This window comes from Peromyscus leucopus, chromosome 9, assembly GCF_004664715.2.
Source record: "Peromyscus leucopus breed LL Stock chromosome 9, UCI_PerLeu_2.1, whole genome shotgun sequence".
NCBI classification, from domain to species: Eukaryota; Metazoa; Chordata; class Mammalia; order Rodentia; family Cricetidae; genus Peromyscus; species Peromyscus leucopus.
Genome location: NC_051070.1, coordinates 82,101,227 through 82,117,256, shown reverse-complemented (window position 1 = coordinate 82,117,256; position 16,030 = coordinate 82,101,227). Strand labels below are relative to the sequence as shown.

The window sequence follows — 16,030 nt, the reverse complement described above, 5'->3', positions numbered from 1 at the left end:
CAATATGCTGTAATAAAAGCTATATGAACACATTCGCTCTCTGATGAGATTTTGGTTTGTCTGTATTTGGGTGTGTGTGGATTCTTCACTGGTTTGTCTGTATTTGAGTGTGTGTGGATTCTTCACTGGCACACATGACTCTTCACGTAATCATTTGTGGCACAGCACTACCACAAAGTACCAGAGTTGATCTGCCTTTCCACGCTCTGCAACCTGGTGCCCCCTTTGCACCTAAATGTAGGCACAACTGGGCATCTTCCAGAGGAATTATCATAACTGACATCTTGCTTTGGGCGTTATTCCTTCTCTTAACCAACTTCTTCAACTTCTAGAAATGCGGCAGCAGTTTATCCATTAGCACATGTACCCTTTAAAGAAGTTAAAAAATATATTTCCCATCCAATCTATTTCTGAATCCATGTAACTGCTCCACTTGGACAACATCACTACAGAAGCATCATTCATTTCAGGAGATGGCTGGCTGAAATCTTCATACAGGCACAATGCTTTCTGGCCAACATCAGTTGGAACACATTGTTCATGTTCTCCATGCACAAATGTAATGAGTTTTCCATCTTTAGTAAGCACTGTGGTAGTCTGAAAGAAAATGGCCCACAGGGAGTGGCACTATTAGGAGGTGTGGCCATGTTGAAGTAGGTGTGGCCTTGTTGGAGGAAGTGTGTCACTGTGGGGGTGGGTTTTGAGTCTCCTATGCTCAAGCTATGCCCAATGTGACATAGAGTTGCTTCTGCTGCCTGTGGATCCTGATGTAAGACTCTCAGCTTTTCCTCTAGCACCCTGTCTGCCTGCACGCTGCCGTGAAGATAATGGACTAAACCTTTGAAACTGTAAGCCAGCCCCAATTAAGTGTTTTCCTTTATAAGAATGGCCGTGGTCATGGAGTCTCTTCACAGCAGTAGAAACCCTAACTAAGGTAAGCACTTACACACTTTTAACATTTGCAGTCTGGAGTGTGACAGTAAAACTAGCATGAATTTGTTTTTCCTTCTTCATAATTTCACTGGTCAAAGGTTAGTTCTCACTGTATATTAGCAACCTCAGTATATCAACTTTTTTCTTTTCTTGTTAAGTCAGGAACTTATACCTTTCCACAGGTAGTAGTACATTATAGTTCTCTTTGGTATATCTGAATTACCAATATGACTACTTTTGTGTGTTAAATAAAATAAAGGTTATTTGAACACAAGCAATGTGATTGTTGATAACTGAGATGACTAAGTGACTAATGGATGGATATCATTTACAGTGTGGATACAGTGGACAAAGGGATGAGTCATTGCAGGAGGAGCAGGAAGATACAAGATTTTATCATTCTACTAAGAAGAGCACACAGCTTCAAACTTGTAAATTATTTCTGGAATTTCCTACTTAATACCTTAGGACTGTAATTGACTGAGTAATGAAAACAGCTGAACGTATTACCACAGCTAAGAGGACTCACCTGCCTCCTCATCTCACATCTCTAATGTATGTGTCTATGCCTATATCCAGGGCTTCTTAAACTTTTTCTATTTGAGACTCCTTTACACCTAATACACAGGTATATTAAAATAGGTATACAGATACAAATATTTACTGATAATAAATAAATGTACCTTAAGACTGTCTCAGTTGGAGTTTCCATTGCTGTGATAAAATACCATGACCATTAGTAACTTGGGGAGGAAAGGGCTTATTTTGTTTATATTTCAACATCACAGTCCTTCACTGAAGGAAATCAGGGCAGAAACTTAAGGCAGGAACCTGAAGGCAGGAACTGAAGCTAAGGCCATGGAGGAACACTGTTTACTGGATTGTTTCTCATGGCTTGCTCATCTACTTTCTTACAGCACCAGGACCACCAGCCCAGGAGTGGCGGTGCTTACACATCAATCATCAGACAAGAAAATTCTCCAGAGGCTTGTCTGCAGGTCAGTCTGGTGGGCACACTTTCTCAGTTGAGGTTCCTTCCCCAAATGACTCTGGTTTGTGTCAAGTTTACATAAAACTAAAAAGACAGTGCTCTGATATATATAAAAATTTACCATTTATTAAAGTTGAAAGCAAATTTACATGCTAATGAGATGCATATACTTGTTCATTTTTATATAAAAATTAAATTTTGGCTAAATATGTGATAACTCAAGACTCAGAGGATCAATTTTAGTCAGTGTTGGTTGCCATTTTGATTTTGTTTATTCATTTGTTAGTGTATGTGTGTGGTTATGTTTTGTTTTGATATACTTCTCAGTCCCACTGCCTGCCCTCATGCCTTCTGCCCCAGCAGATGAAAAATATATCCCCCCCCTCTAGCCTGTAAGTTTAAGTTCCTTGTGGTGTTTCTCTAAACCCTAGGCATTCCATCACAAACGCTAAATGGAGATGCTCTCCATTCTAACCCCAGACATGAAGAGAAAGAGAACACCTGAATGCCTGTGCCTCAGGAAGCAGCAATACCTGCACTCAGAGAGCTAATGCTTTGCTTAGCGTTGGTCTCAGCTGAACTGGACAGAATTTGGCACCCCACTACCCTACCTGCAGAGAAGCCTGAGTAATTTAGTATAGTTTGCCAGGTTCTGAAGAAGAAAGAACATTTGAGTGGATATCTAGGGGCAAATTTAGACACATTAATTCACTCATTAGAGCTAGGTGTGGGTCTACCCTGCCCCCCTTTTTAAGCATATTTCCCTCCTACAGGTTGCATTTTCAAAATATTCATCTTATGACATGAAATTAATACTTTTCCATTAAGGAGTGGGGTCTATGTCTCCTCTTCTGGAATCTGGGGCAGAACTATGTATGACTTAGGCTTGTAATACTTTTCTGGGAAAGGTGATAGAGCATCTGACTAGTTCCTGATGTGTTTTTGGAGTTTTGAGCCCCATATAATAAACCAGGCTTTTTGCCAGGCAGTAGTAGCACATGCTTTTAACCCTAGCACTTGGGAGTCAGAGACAGACAGATCTCTGTGAGTTTGAGACCAGCCTGGTCTACAGAGCTAATTCCAGGACAGCCAGGGTTGTATTGAGAAACTCTGTCTCAAAAAAACAAAAATAAATATAAAAAATAGAAAATACAAACATAAACCAGGCTGTTGCAAGTGAGTGCCTGTGCTTCAGGCGATGTGGAGAGCCCACATAGAAACAGAGAGAGTAGAGGCTGAGGAGATGGACCACTGATTAAGAGCACATACTGCCCCTTCAGAAGACCTGAGTTCAATTCCTAGAAACCATACGAAGTGGTTCATGACTGCCTGTATCTCTGGCTCCAGGCCAGAACCTCTGTGGATACCAGTGCTCATGTACACATACTTACACATAATTTAAAAAAATAAAAATATTTTTGAAGGGGGTGAGACAGGGTTTCTTTTATGTATTCCTTGCTGTACTGGAAATCTCTCTGTAGACCAGGTTGTCCTTAAACTCAGAGACCCACCTGCCTCTGTTTCCCAAGTGCTGGGATTAAAGGTATGTGCCACCAACACGTGGTTAAAAGTAAATTAAAAAAAAAGAAAGAAAGAAAGAGAGAAAGTTTCCATTTGTTCAAGCTTCCAGCTCTCCTAGTTTCCTTGGGCCAGGTCTGAGTCATGTAAGTGGAGAAGCACTGGAGATTCCTCTGAGGCAGGGTGGAAAGAGTGGCAATTACAGCACCGAGGGAGAGAGGGCCTTGATCGGCTTTCACTGCTGAGAAAGGCCAAACGCTTCCGACTCCACTGACAAGGACTGACTGGCCCACAGAATCGATGCATAGTTTTCAAAAGACGTCTTGTCCAAGACAATAAACAAATTGTGCTTAGGGCCGAATGATGTATTCCCAATGACCAGCAATTAGGCCGCGCTTTCTTAGAGTCAAAACAATGTATAAATTTATGTTCGTACCACTCATCTTCCCTAGACCCAAATGATGCCCCTCATAAATCCACCTTCCAACTTTGTTTACTGAGACAAATTCTTTAACTTTTAACATATTTATGAATTATACCCCTTGGCAATGTTAAAAAGAGGAGCTAGAGAGATGGATTAGAGATAAGAGTGCTTGTTGCTCCCTTGAGGATCTGGGTTCAGTTCCCAGCACTTACATGGTGGCTCACAAACATCAGTCACTCCAGTTCCAGGGGATCCTTCTGGCCTCTAAAGGCACCAGGCATGCATGCACATGCTGCACATACATAAATGTATACAAAATACATATATACATAGAATAAGAATAAATATTTTGGGCCAGGTATAGTGGTGCATTATTGTGGAATATTAGTTTAAGATGTGTTACATTCATTTATACTGTGGAATATTTATTTAATGATGCAAAGATGTGTTGCATTCTTTTATGTTGCATTTGTTTAACTCTGTGAAACTGTGTTACTTTGCCTACCTAAGCCACCTGATTGGTCTAATAAAGAGCTGAATGGCCAATAGTGAGGCAGGAGAGGGAAACAGATGAAGTTGCAGGCAGAGAGGATAAATAAGAGAAGAAATCTAGGCTCGAGAGAGGAGGGAGGATGCCAGGGACCAGCCATCCAGCCACGCAGCCAGCCATGGGGTAAGAAGGAAAGCAAGATATATAGAATAAAGATAGGTAAAAAGCCCAGAGGCAAAATGTAGTTAAAGGGAAATGGGATAATTTAAGTTAGAAAAGCTGGCTAGAAACAAGCCAAACTAAGGCAGGGCATTCATAGGTAAGAGTAAGTCTCTGTGTATTAATTTGGGAGCTGGGTGACAGGCCCGCCAAGGGTTAAAAAAAGAAAAAAGAAAAGAAAAGAAAAACTTCAACTACAGTGCATGTCTTTAATCCCAGCACTTAGGAAGTAGAAGCAGTAAGATCTCTGTGTCCTGTGTGTTCTTCAAGGCCAGCTTGTTCTACTCAGCAAGTTCCAGACCAGCTGGGACATAGTGAGACCTTGACTCTAAAGAAAAGGTGGTGTGGGGGATGTTGGTGAGATGGCTCAATAGCTTTGTTTGTTTGTTTGTTTGTTTTTTCGAGACAGAGTTTCTCTGTGTAGCTTTGCACCTTTCCTGGAACTCACTCTTGTAGCCCAGGCTGGCCTCGAACTCACAGAGATCTGCCTGCCTCTGCCTCCTGAGTGCTGGGATTAAAGGCGTGCACCACCACCGCCCTGCTGGCTCAATAGCTCTTATTACTCTTGCAGATGACCTGGGCTCTACTTACCCACAGCAGGAGGCTCAGAACCACCTATAACTCTAGTTACAGGGGATCTGAAGCTATCCAGCTGCCAAGAACACCTGCATGCACCTCATGGGTATACATACCCTCACATAGACAAACACACATACACATAATTTAAAAAATCTTTTAGAAAGAAACGAATGCTTTATTATCAGCTGTTCGAGATGTAACTAGAGGGCCTCCCAAAACTCCATATATACCCACTGTAAGGAAACCTTACTGCGACTCCTAAAGAAGTCCACACTGTTCATGTGCTTTGCTCTCTCTTGGAGCACCCCTATGTATGTATGTATGTATGTATGTATGTATGTATGTATTCATTCATTTATTTATTGGTTTTTCAAGACAGGGTTTTTCTGTGTAGCTTTGGCTGTCTGGAACTCACTTTGTAGATTTTGCTTTGTATTTGTCTTGCTCTGAAATTATTTTTTCTGTTAAAGCCACAAATCTCAGTTTTGCCTAGGTGGAGCTCTCTGAAAGGAGCCCCAGAAGTTGCTGGTGTGGTGTGGAGCTGTGTTCCTGTCTTTGGTGACAACCCCTGCTGTGGACAGGTATATCTTACTGCAATCTCATGACAGGCTCTGAGAACAAGCCAGTCAATCCACTTGCAAATTCCTGAACTACAGAAGCCATGACAGCTGTAAAGGATTCTTGTTTAGGACTGACTTATACTCAGAAGTAGATAACTAATATATCTCTAAACAATACTGGATTCCATAAGATAAAGATCAAAGAGAGAATTTATACTGAGTAGACAGCCAACGCAGTTTGTCTTTCTCACAATAATAATGTGTTAAATAACACTTCAAAGCCTTTAAAAATAAATCTTATAATTAAAATTTTTAATGTGTATGAGTATTTTGCCTGCATATATATATATATATATATGTATGTATGTATGTATGTATGTGTACCACATATGTGCCTGATTCATGTGAAAGTCAGAAAACAGCATCAGCTCTCCTGGAACTGGAGTTACAGACAGTTGTGAGCCACCAATGGGTGCTGGGAACTGAACCCAGGTTTTCTGCAAGAGCAGCCAGTGCTCTTAACCATTGAGCCATCTCTCCCATCCAAATTTACAAATATATATATATATATATATATATATATATATATATATATATATATATTTTTTTTTTTTTTTTTGAGACAGGGTTTCTCTGTGTAGATTTGCGCCTTTTCCTGGAACTCACTTGGTAGCCCAGGCTGGCCTCGAACTCACAGAGATCCGCCTGCCTCTGCCTCCCGAGTGCTGGGATTAAAGGCGTGCGCCACCACCGCCCGGCCTTACAAATATATTTAAGAGTATTATTTGGAATAGTAAAAATCTAGAGACAATCCAAATGTCCAACAGTAGGACATTATTAAATTATTTTTATATACTTTGAATGTTATATGTATAATCAATCTTTTATATATACATATATAATATATTATATATAATTCAAGTTTTTGAGTTAATCATGTTGGTGCATTCCTGTAATTCCAGCACCTGAGAGGTAGAAGCAGAAGTTAAGTTCAAAATCATCCTCAACTATAAAGTGATGTTGTGACCAACCTGGTTTACATGAGACCCTGTCCAAAAATACAATATTTTAAAAACTATTCAATATTATGGACATATGTTCTTGATATAGTGATGTTAAGATGAAGACATCAGGAATGAAAACTGAACATGATACTTTTAAGGGTTAGATTTTATGGTATATAAATCATCCCAGTGAAAAAATATATGAGATGAAAAATTGAGCATACATATACATATGAACAGAAAAAGGATTAAAAGAGAATATACTAAAATATCAACAGCAGTTGGTTCTAGGAATTGGATTTTTACATGATGTTAATAGCCTTCTTTATACTTTTCTCATGCAATACACAAGACTGCAGTGCAGAGCCTAGGGAAATGACTCAGAGGCAAGAGCATGTACTGCTCTTTCAGAAGACAACAGTTTGATTCCCAACACCCAAGTCCAGCAGCTCACAACCTCCTGTAACTTCAGCTCCAGGGGATCTAACTGCCTCTTCTGAATGACATGGTCACTCATATGCACAAAGCCACACACAGGTACACATAGATACATACATACAATAATAAAAATAAATCTTAAAAAAATTTTAAGTACAATTAAAAGGTGTGAGACAATTGTCACATGTATAAGACTGAAAATGACTTGAATGCACATAGAATTAAAAAAAAATGGTCAAGAAAAGAAAAAGCCACATTGTTTTTTTCAAAGTGATAGAGGAAGTTTGTGGTTTGGGGTGGGGATGGAGGGCAGGGCTTACTGTATGTGTTAGCATTGGGGAGAGGAAAGAAGAGTTACTAACCAAGCCACTGTGTGAGGATATGTGGCAATGTGGGGTGGTCTAGATAGAAAAAGGAGGTTTATCTGAGGTAAGGTGGGAAATGCAGTCAGTATGTATGCATGTGTGTGTGTGTGAACTTGTATGTTGATTCATTTGTGTACAAACTATATTGGAGTGTTATATTGGAAGCATCTAAAGTCTTAGACACATAGTTGACATATAACAGTACAAAATCTAATCACAAGCTAAGTATAAAAACTCAGAGAGAAACTGAATGTCTTGGCTAAATATAGAACTCTAGTCTTGACCAGAATTTTCACAAACTGTGTTCACAGTTGATAGTTGCTATGTCTCAATTTCTCAACCTGCATACAAAAGTTACACTTCCTGTTTTCCACATACCTCAGAATTGCTATGGACTTCAAAGAAAAGATTTTCTGTGCTATAGAGCAGTATGGAATATAATTGTTGCCACCAAAAACTTTTCTAATTATTTATAACTTAAAAATGATAAAATTTAACGTATCTTACAATGTTCCCTATCATCAGTGGTCTTTAGACAAATTATACAGTAAAGGGTAAGTTGAGCTCGCCACAATTAGGAGCAGTTGCAACACAGTCCTTGACATCTGAAAGTTACAATCTTGTGGAAATCTACTTTCACATCTTTATCTTGGAGTTGCACGAACATTCACTTGAGTCTGACTAACTTAAGCACTGACCTGGAATATGGCCCTCCTTCAGACTTGCTCATTCTGGAATGTGCTCTCAGGCCAGCCTAACCAAACATTATTCATTCCGCTGCCCCTCAGATTCTTATCCAGAGGTGGATGGTGATCTCCTACCTGGAATTTGAGCAACATATAGTCTCTTGGACTAGCAAGGGAAAGTTCGGCTTTATTCTTGGGGATGGAAGATATCTTAGAATTTTGCCTACCATAATTCACAAGATATATATAAAACTTTAGGTGGAAAAGTCAGGACAAAACTCTTAAAGTAAAACTCTACCAGGAAGTTTTGGATTCTGTGAATATGCTTCTTTGTGATTGCTCCAGTAATAATAATAACAGCTCTCTTTTCCTGAATTTTTTCCTGGACCCTTTATTGTTTGTTTTTAGACAGGGTCTCATGTAGCCCAGGCTGGCCTTGAACTCACTGTGCTGTAGAAGATGACTTTGAACTTCTAATCCTCCTACTGCCATCTCCAGAGTTCTGGGATTACAGGCATGGGCCACCGTACTTGATTTATGTGGGACTCTGGGTCAAACTCAGGAAATCATGTATGGTAGGCAAGCTCTCTGCCAACTGAGAAACATTCTCTGCCCTCCTGGACTCTTTTTGTAAATTATTTCACTGTACAGTCTATGAAGGTTGTGGCATTGTCTCGTTTTTACTTCAGAGAGAAGACAAGCCGCTTATGAGAGCTGTACCTTGGTTAGACTGTGAAGCTGGCCTTGCAGTTTGAACACCAATGAGTCTGAATTTCTGTCTTTGTGCTGTTTAACCTATCTGTATTGTGTCTAGTTTGGGAAGCAGAGGTAGTAAGGCTGATCTGGGCCCAGACTCTGCAAGGCATTGGTGATAGCATGTATTAAGTATCAAGAAAGATGTTAGAGGGTGCACGTGAATGTGGGGAGAACAGCCGTGGACACCGATGGAAATGAAGGGGAGCGAAGGACTTCGGAAAGTGGTATCTTAGGAAGTTAATATGGCCAGTAATGAGTAATTTGTATAACAAAATTGGAGGCAGGGATATGTTACAGGTAAGAATAATACATATTCAAGCCTCTGAATTTTCCTGCAGACTTGCAGGAAATATGTAGAATAAAGGAATACATTGAACTGTGCGTAAGTATTCCATCAGCAAAGTGTTGTGGGGAGCAGTAGAGTTCATAGAAAAAGTGTATACTGGCACGCAAGATGACTGAGCCGGGAAAGGCGCCTTTCACCAAAGCTCGTGACCTGAGTTCAGTCCCTGGGATCCACATGGTAAAGGAGAGAACTGACTTTAGCAGGCTGCTCTCTGACTTTCAAATGTGTGCTGTGGCAAGAATAAATTTATGTATCAGTTCTTCCACCATACATATACATAAATAAATGCAACAGAAATCAATTTTTTTTGTCTTTTTTTTTTCAAGACAGGGTTTCTCTGTGTAATTTTGGTGCCTGTCCTGGATCTCGCTCTGTAGACCAGGCTGGCCTCGAACTCACAGGGATCCACCTGTCTCTGCCTCCTGAGTGCTGGGATTAAAGACGTGTGCCACCACCGCCCAGATAGAAATTAATTTTTTAAAAAGAAAAATAAATACAGTTTTATTATCCACATATTACTGTTCCTTATACAGAGCAATATGCAAAGAAAATACCTTTGCCATCTGTCTCAGTTACTTTTCTACCCCGTGACAAAACACTGTGGCCCAAGTAATGTATATAAAAAAAAAAAGCATTAAATTTGGGGGCCCAGGGTTCCAGAGGGTTAATTCATGATTATCATAGTGAGGAGCATGGCAGCACTGGAGCAGTAGCCAGAGCTTACACCTGGTCCACAAGCGTGTGGTGTGTGTGTGTGTGTGTGTGTGTGTGTGTGTGTGTGAGTGTGATGGGGGAGGGAGAGAGAGAATGCAGGAGCACAGGAGAGCATGATCGAGCACTAACTGGCAATAGCACAGACTTTTGAAGCCTCAAAGCCCACCCCCAGTGACACACCTTCTCCAACAAGGCCACATCCCCTAATCCTTCTGTACTGGGTGGCTTTGTGTGTCAACTTGACACAAGTTAGAGGCATCAGAGGAAGGCATCTCAATTGTGGAAGTGCTTCAGTGAGATCCAGCTCTAAGGCATTTTCTCAATTAGTGCCCAGCCCATAGTGGGTGGAGCCGTCCCTGGGCTGCTGGTCCTGGGTTCTATAAGAAGGTGAGCTGAGCAAGCCGTGGAAAGCAAGTCAGTAAGCAGATCCCCTCCATGGCCTCTGCATCAGCTCCTGCCTCCGGGATCCTGCCCTGCTTGAGTTCCTGTCCTGACTTCCTTCCGTGATCAATAGCGAGGCTGAAGTATAAGCCAAATAAACCCCTTCCTCTCCAGCTTGCCTTTTGGTCATGGTGTTTTGTTGAAGCCATAGAAACCCTAAGACACCTTCCCAAACAGTTCCACCAACTGGGGACTAATTATTCAAATATATGAGCCTATGGGGAGGGCATTGTCATTCAAACCATTACAGCATGTTGTAGGACTTGACAAAAAATTTTATATTAATGATTTTTTATTTTATTGTTTTACATATATGAGCGTTTTGTCTGCATGTATGTCTGTGTACTACTTGCATGCATGTAGTGGCTTTAGAAAGCAGAAGTAGGTACTGGAGCCCCTGGAGCTGGAGTGACAGATGACGCTGAGCTGCCAGGAGGATGCTGGGTCCTCTGAAGAGCAGCCAGTGATCCTAATCATGTGGTCATCTCCCCAGCCCCTTTACATCAGTTCTGATGAACTTCTGTAAGGAAAGGGTATTTCTGGGGAGCTATTGACTTGCTAAAAGTCAGTAATGGTCAGACCCAGTAACAGCTACGTGACTCAGCATGATTATTGGGCATGCAGTGTGACCTAACCGCACTCAGAAGCACTTCATGCTGGTGCTGGCTGTCCTTATTTTAAATTTTATCTTCCAGTCTGTCATATAGAAAAGAATTCTAATGGGACAGCTGAGCCTTCTGTCACCTGTCTTGGTCAGGTTTTCAGCTGCTGGCTCGCCCGTCCCTTGGCCCTGGCCAGCCTCCGTTTCCCTGGTTTGGCCCAGTCATCATTGCCATCTGCCCTACCGTGGTTAAGGTCCAGTGTCTAGGGATGAAGCACAATCGTAGCTGTTCCCAAATGGTAGCGATGCCACGGCATGTCATAGGATGGATTCAATGTGGGTAAATTATTGAGTGTGTCTCAGCAGATGTTTTCATACCCTTGAAGATCACTCATTTGCTGTGGGCTGAAGGAAGGAGGCCTGTGGGAAATGGGAAATGCCTGCCTTGAATTCTTCCTAGCAGCTAGCAGAATTGTTAAGTTAGTGAAATGCAGGAGTCCCCAAGTTCTGGGAAGATTTGTAGTTACCCCAAAGCTATCCTTTTATTTAATTGTTGCTGCCTTTTAGGCCATGGCTGTCTGAATCAGCATCTCCACCTCAACCAGCAGCAGTTAGGCCCTAAGGGCTGTAGGCAGAGTGAATTCTGTTCCCTCAGGCTCCGACTCTTGCAAAGCTATGAAGGGAACTTTACTAAACCTCTGTCCCTCTAAAGAACTCAGGATTCAAGGTGGAATTCTGCTCTTCAGAGAGGCTGAATAGCAAGTACCTCACCTCTCCCTGCTCTCCCCCTGGACCCTCCTTAAAAACCCTTCTCCACCTGGCTCCTCCCTACCACTTCCTGTCAGCTAGTTGCTGACTCAGCCTCCTGACCACAGGTGAATTTTATTTAATCAAACATCTTTCCATCATTAAACAAAAGTTCCAGAGCATAAACGAAAGTAACACACCTTAAAATAATATGCTACAACACTGTCCCTCTGTCCAGGAGATAGGTCATTAATAAGTAAGACACAATGAATTTAGAGACTCCACAGAAAGAGGTCTGAAGTTGCATGGTCCGGGAAGTTCTTATCAGAAGGTAAGTAGACATGAGCTCCTTTCTGTCCAGAATGAACTTGTTTCAGTTGGAGACAGAGCCTCTTCAAGTGTGGATGAGCCTCTATGTGTTCTTATACACTTTCTCAAGTTCCTCAGGTTACTTATTAAGGTAGGTTGTTTTTGTTTTTTTTTTTTTTTTTCTTGGTTTTTCGAGACAAGGTTTCTCTATGAAGCAGTCCTGACTGTCCTGGAACTCACTCTGTAGGCCATGCTGGCCTCGAATTCACAGAGATCCACCTGCCTCTGCCTCCCAAGTGTTAGGATCAAAGGCACTACCCGGCCTGTTTTGCTTTTGAGGCAGGGCTCATGTAGCTCAGGCTGGCATCAAACTTGGAAGCTAGCTGAGGAAGACCTTGAACTTCTGATTCTCTTGTTTGTGTTTCCTGGGTGCTAAGCCCTGTTTCCTGCCATGCCCTGTTTATGTGATGCTAGGGATTGATCCAAAGCTTTGTGTGTGGTAGACAAGTACTCTCTACCAACTGAACTCATCCCCGCCTCAAGAGAAAGTTCAAGGCCTGGCAACAGACACAGCAGAGACAGGGGCATACAATGCTAGACAAAAATAGCTTTAAAAGACAAGCTGTGGACAAGACAACATGTGGCTTGGTCTTCTGCAAAATGTGAGATCCCGAGAAATAGTTTTCTTTGACTTGAGGATCTTTTATTTGACGGTTAAGTGTTCTCCCTCAGAAAGAGGAAGCTTAGGCAAGAGAATTTGAGGTTAGGAAGACATGCAGATGTCTTAAATGTGGTGAAAGGCTTGGGCAATTTGGCCCTATTTATCAACTTGTAAAATGCACACAATTTTGCATTTTCACTTTATTTTTTGTTTTCTTTTTGAGATGGGGTTCCTGTTGGTCTTGTTGTCCAGACTGGCCTGTAACTCCTTCCTCAAATGACCCTCCTACGCCAACCTCTGGGGTACTGCTCTAACTACAGACAGATGCTCATCATAATCCAAAAAAGAACACCCCCCTTCCCAACTCCCCCTCCTACTCAGGGTCTCAGATAGTCCAGGCTGGCCTCAAACTTGCTCTCTAGCTGAGGATGACCTTGAACACCTAACCCACCTCCCTATTGCTGGTTATACAGGCTGCGCTATCACGTCTGATTTTATGTAGTGCTGGGAATCAAACCTAGGGCTTTGCGTAGGCCGGGCAAACACTTTACCAAGAGAACCAGATCGTAGTTGATCTGCAGGGACGGACCACCACAGCCACTGAAACAGAACGAGGTAGACCTCTATTTCTCCACAGTGAAGGATTACCAGGTAATTTCCATTAGATCTCTGGTTCTAAGAAAACGTTCTCATTTATTTTAGAAAATATATATATTTGCAAGTGACCGCGTACGCAGAGGTCTAGAAAGTGCCCCACACCAAAGGACTGTGACAGTCTGGGGGTCCCTGGGAGTCCGCCGTGTCAATCAAGGGATACCCCCGTTTCTTGGTGTATTTTTGGTGTCTGGATCCTTTACGTTCTCCTGAATTCCGGGGAGGAGGCAGAAGAGGGTTTTGACTGCGTTCTCGTGAAGGGAAAGTTGAGTGTCCCGGCGGCGGGGAGACTCGCGGGTAGCGGGGTCTCCCCAGACTCCAGCGCTGCCGGAGGTGAGGAGATCCCGCCCCGCTGAGGTGATCCTGCGGAGGGGCGGAGCTCCGCCACTCGGAGGCGGGAGGCGGCCCCGAGGGGCGGGGCCGGCCGGCGGCGGCCGCACGCTCCGCTCCCACCATGCCCTTATAAGGAGCGCCCCGCGAGAGGGTTCGGGAATCCGGGCGCAATCCCTGCGGCGCAGCCCCGATCCCAGGCCCCTCCCTTGGGAATGGGGGCGGGGCGGGACTTTGGCGGGGCGGCCCCCCCTGGTGGGCGGGGCTCCTCGAAGGAGGGCCAATCGGAGCCGCAGTCGGGGCCTGAGCGGCGTGGCCATTGGGCGCGGCGACGTGAGAGGGCGGGGCGCCCGTGGGGCTGGTTACGCCGAGGGAAGCCCGGACTCCAGTCGCCGCTCCGAGTCAGTCTCTCCCTTGCCGGCTCCCGGCCCCGCCGATCCCAGTTTCCCGTCGCCCGCGGTTCGCCGCCCCGCTAGCCGCCGCGATGCCGGTGTTTCACACGCGCACGATCGAGAGCATCCTGGAGCCGGTGGCGCAGCAGATCTCGCACCTGGTGATCATGCACGAGGAGGGCGAGGTGGACGGCAAAGCCATTCCTGACCTCACCGCGCCTGTGGCCGCCGTGCAGGCGGCCGTCAGCAACCTCGTCCGGGTGAGCGCGGCCGGGCCTGGGACTGGAGCGCAGCCGGGAGACCTCCCCAGGGTCCCGGTCCGCCTCGTTGCTTGCATTCGTAGGCTGCCTTGCCTGTGGCTCTGCGCGGGGTGGGCTCCCCAGAGCTGGTGCTGTGGTTTCGAATGCTCATTTCTCTAGGCTGTGACCTTGAGCAAGCCACCGAGCCTGTCGGGGCCTCAGTTTCCTCGTCTATAAAATGGGGGCAGTCATCAGAAATCCTGCCTCGGGGCTGTGTTGGGAAGAGTCAGCGAGCTTTTATTTGTAAAGTGCCTGGCGTGTGTGTGTGTGCCCGAAGTGGGTTCCCCAGAAGTGATAGTTGTTAGGTTGTCTGACGGTCCCTCCCCTGGGCAGGCTCACGTCCCTCGCGTTGACTACCTTGCTCTCAGCTCCTTTTTAGGCCTCTCCTATCCAGCCTGTGGGTGGGTTCTACGGACTCCCTGCCTTTCCTTCAAAGGATTCTTATTTTCCCCGGCCGCTCACCTTTCTAGTACTTCTATCCCCCTGAGGCTCACCTGCCCAGACCTCCCCAGGACTCCTGCTCTCTGACATTTCCCCCCAATTACTTGGCTTCCTCCGGTCTCCGCCGCCGCCTCCTTCCCTCCGGGGCATTTCGCTCACGCCTCCGGCACTCTAACACCTTTATGCAGTAATTCATAACCAGGAGTTCTGCTTTTCTTCCTGCCGGACCCCATAGCCATTCATTTTAGTCCTCCTGTGAAGCTTTCCACCCAGCTTTACTTGCTGTCAAACGGCTTCCTCCCACTGGGGGCCTTTCCAGTTTCGGGGGGCCGCCTCCTCTGTCCCTCCTTCTGGCAGGAAGCAAGATGGAGCTGCTGTGAGAGGCCTGTGGAATCTGGGATCCGCAGCCCCTGCCAGAGGGAAGGCTGGGGCGTCCTTTCTCAGTCTACACTATCCTGCCGGCCACCGGCCCTCCGCTGATCTTTGTAGCCCACACTTGTAACCACTGGGGTGCAGCCCACTTCTGATGTGGGAAAAGAGATAGAGAGACTAGTTCCTTAACTGTCCCCTGGCTCATGTCACACTTGCTCTAGGCTGGGTGTGACTCAGACCGCTGTTGCCCGTGGAGAACAACTCAGGAAAAGTTCATAGTGCTTCGGAACTGAGCTGTGTCCGTGGTGTGTCGGGGCAGTTGAGAGGTTCCTGTCAGTCGGGTGGGGCTTGTGTTATTTATCTGATTACAGGACTTTAGTGCACTTAACACCCTCCCGAGCCTTCAGGGGCCTGGGACTGTGTCAAGCATTTCAGGAGAATGGTAGCTAGGAAGCTGGGGTCGGGGGTTGGGGGGCAGGGGTCGGGGGTGGGGGTGGGACAAGGGCAAAGAGGAGGGATGGACCTCAGACCAAATTCCTGTTCTGTACAGATAAGTAGGAAACTGTTGGGCAGGAGCATGTATCCATTCAGTCTGCCTATCTGGTTCTTGTTCACTTTGTAACTCATTTTAGTCTCAGACTCAGAGTACATTCTTGTGTAGTGTTGTCTTGACATGGCTGCATTCCAGGCCTCCGGTTTTTCAACAAATGGGAAACAATGTAAAGAGACAAGGTAATGGTGTCCCTCCATGTAGTACTTG

The 16,030-nt window shown here is 44.6% G+C and overlaps 1 protein-coding gene and 1 long non-coding RNA gene across 3 annotated transcripts in view; both read left to right on the top strand.

The window, feature by feature from the left end:
• Positions 1-892: 892 nt before the first annotated feature.
• LOC119088592 lies at positions 893-6,023 on the top strand. The gene is made up of 4 exons (XR_005092259.1): positions 893-934; positions 1,268-1,488; positions 1,851-1,931; positions 5,638-6,023. It is a non-coding gene; the product is annotated as an uncharacterized LOC119088592 (long non-coding RNA).
• An 8,108-nt stretch (positions 6,024-14,131) lies between these two features.
• The window catches only part of Vcl (vinculin), a 106,226-nt gene continuing 104,327 nt past the window's right edge, over positions 14,132-16,030 (top strand). The window contains exon 1 of one of the 2 annotated variants that reach the window (XM_028879762.2): positions 14,132-14,418. In XM_028879762.2, coding sequence (XP_028735595.1) covers positions 14,251-14,418 — 168 coding nt within the window. In that variant the 5' untranslated portion in view covers positions 14,132-14,250. The remainder of the gene's footprint in view (positions 14,419-16,030) is intronic. The other variant, XM_028879761.2, reaches the window with a different exon arrangement.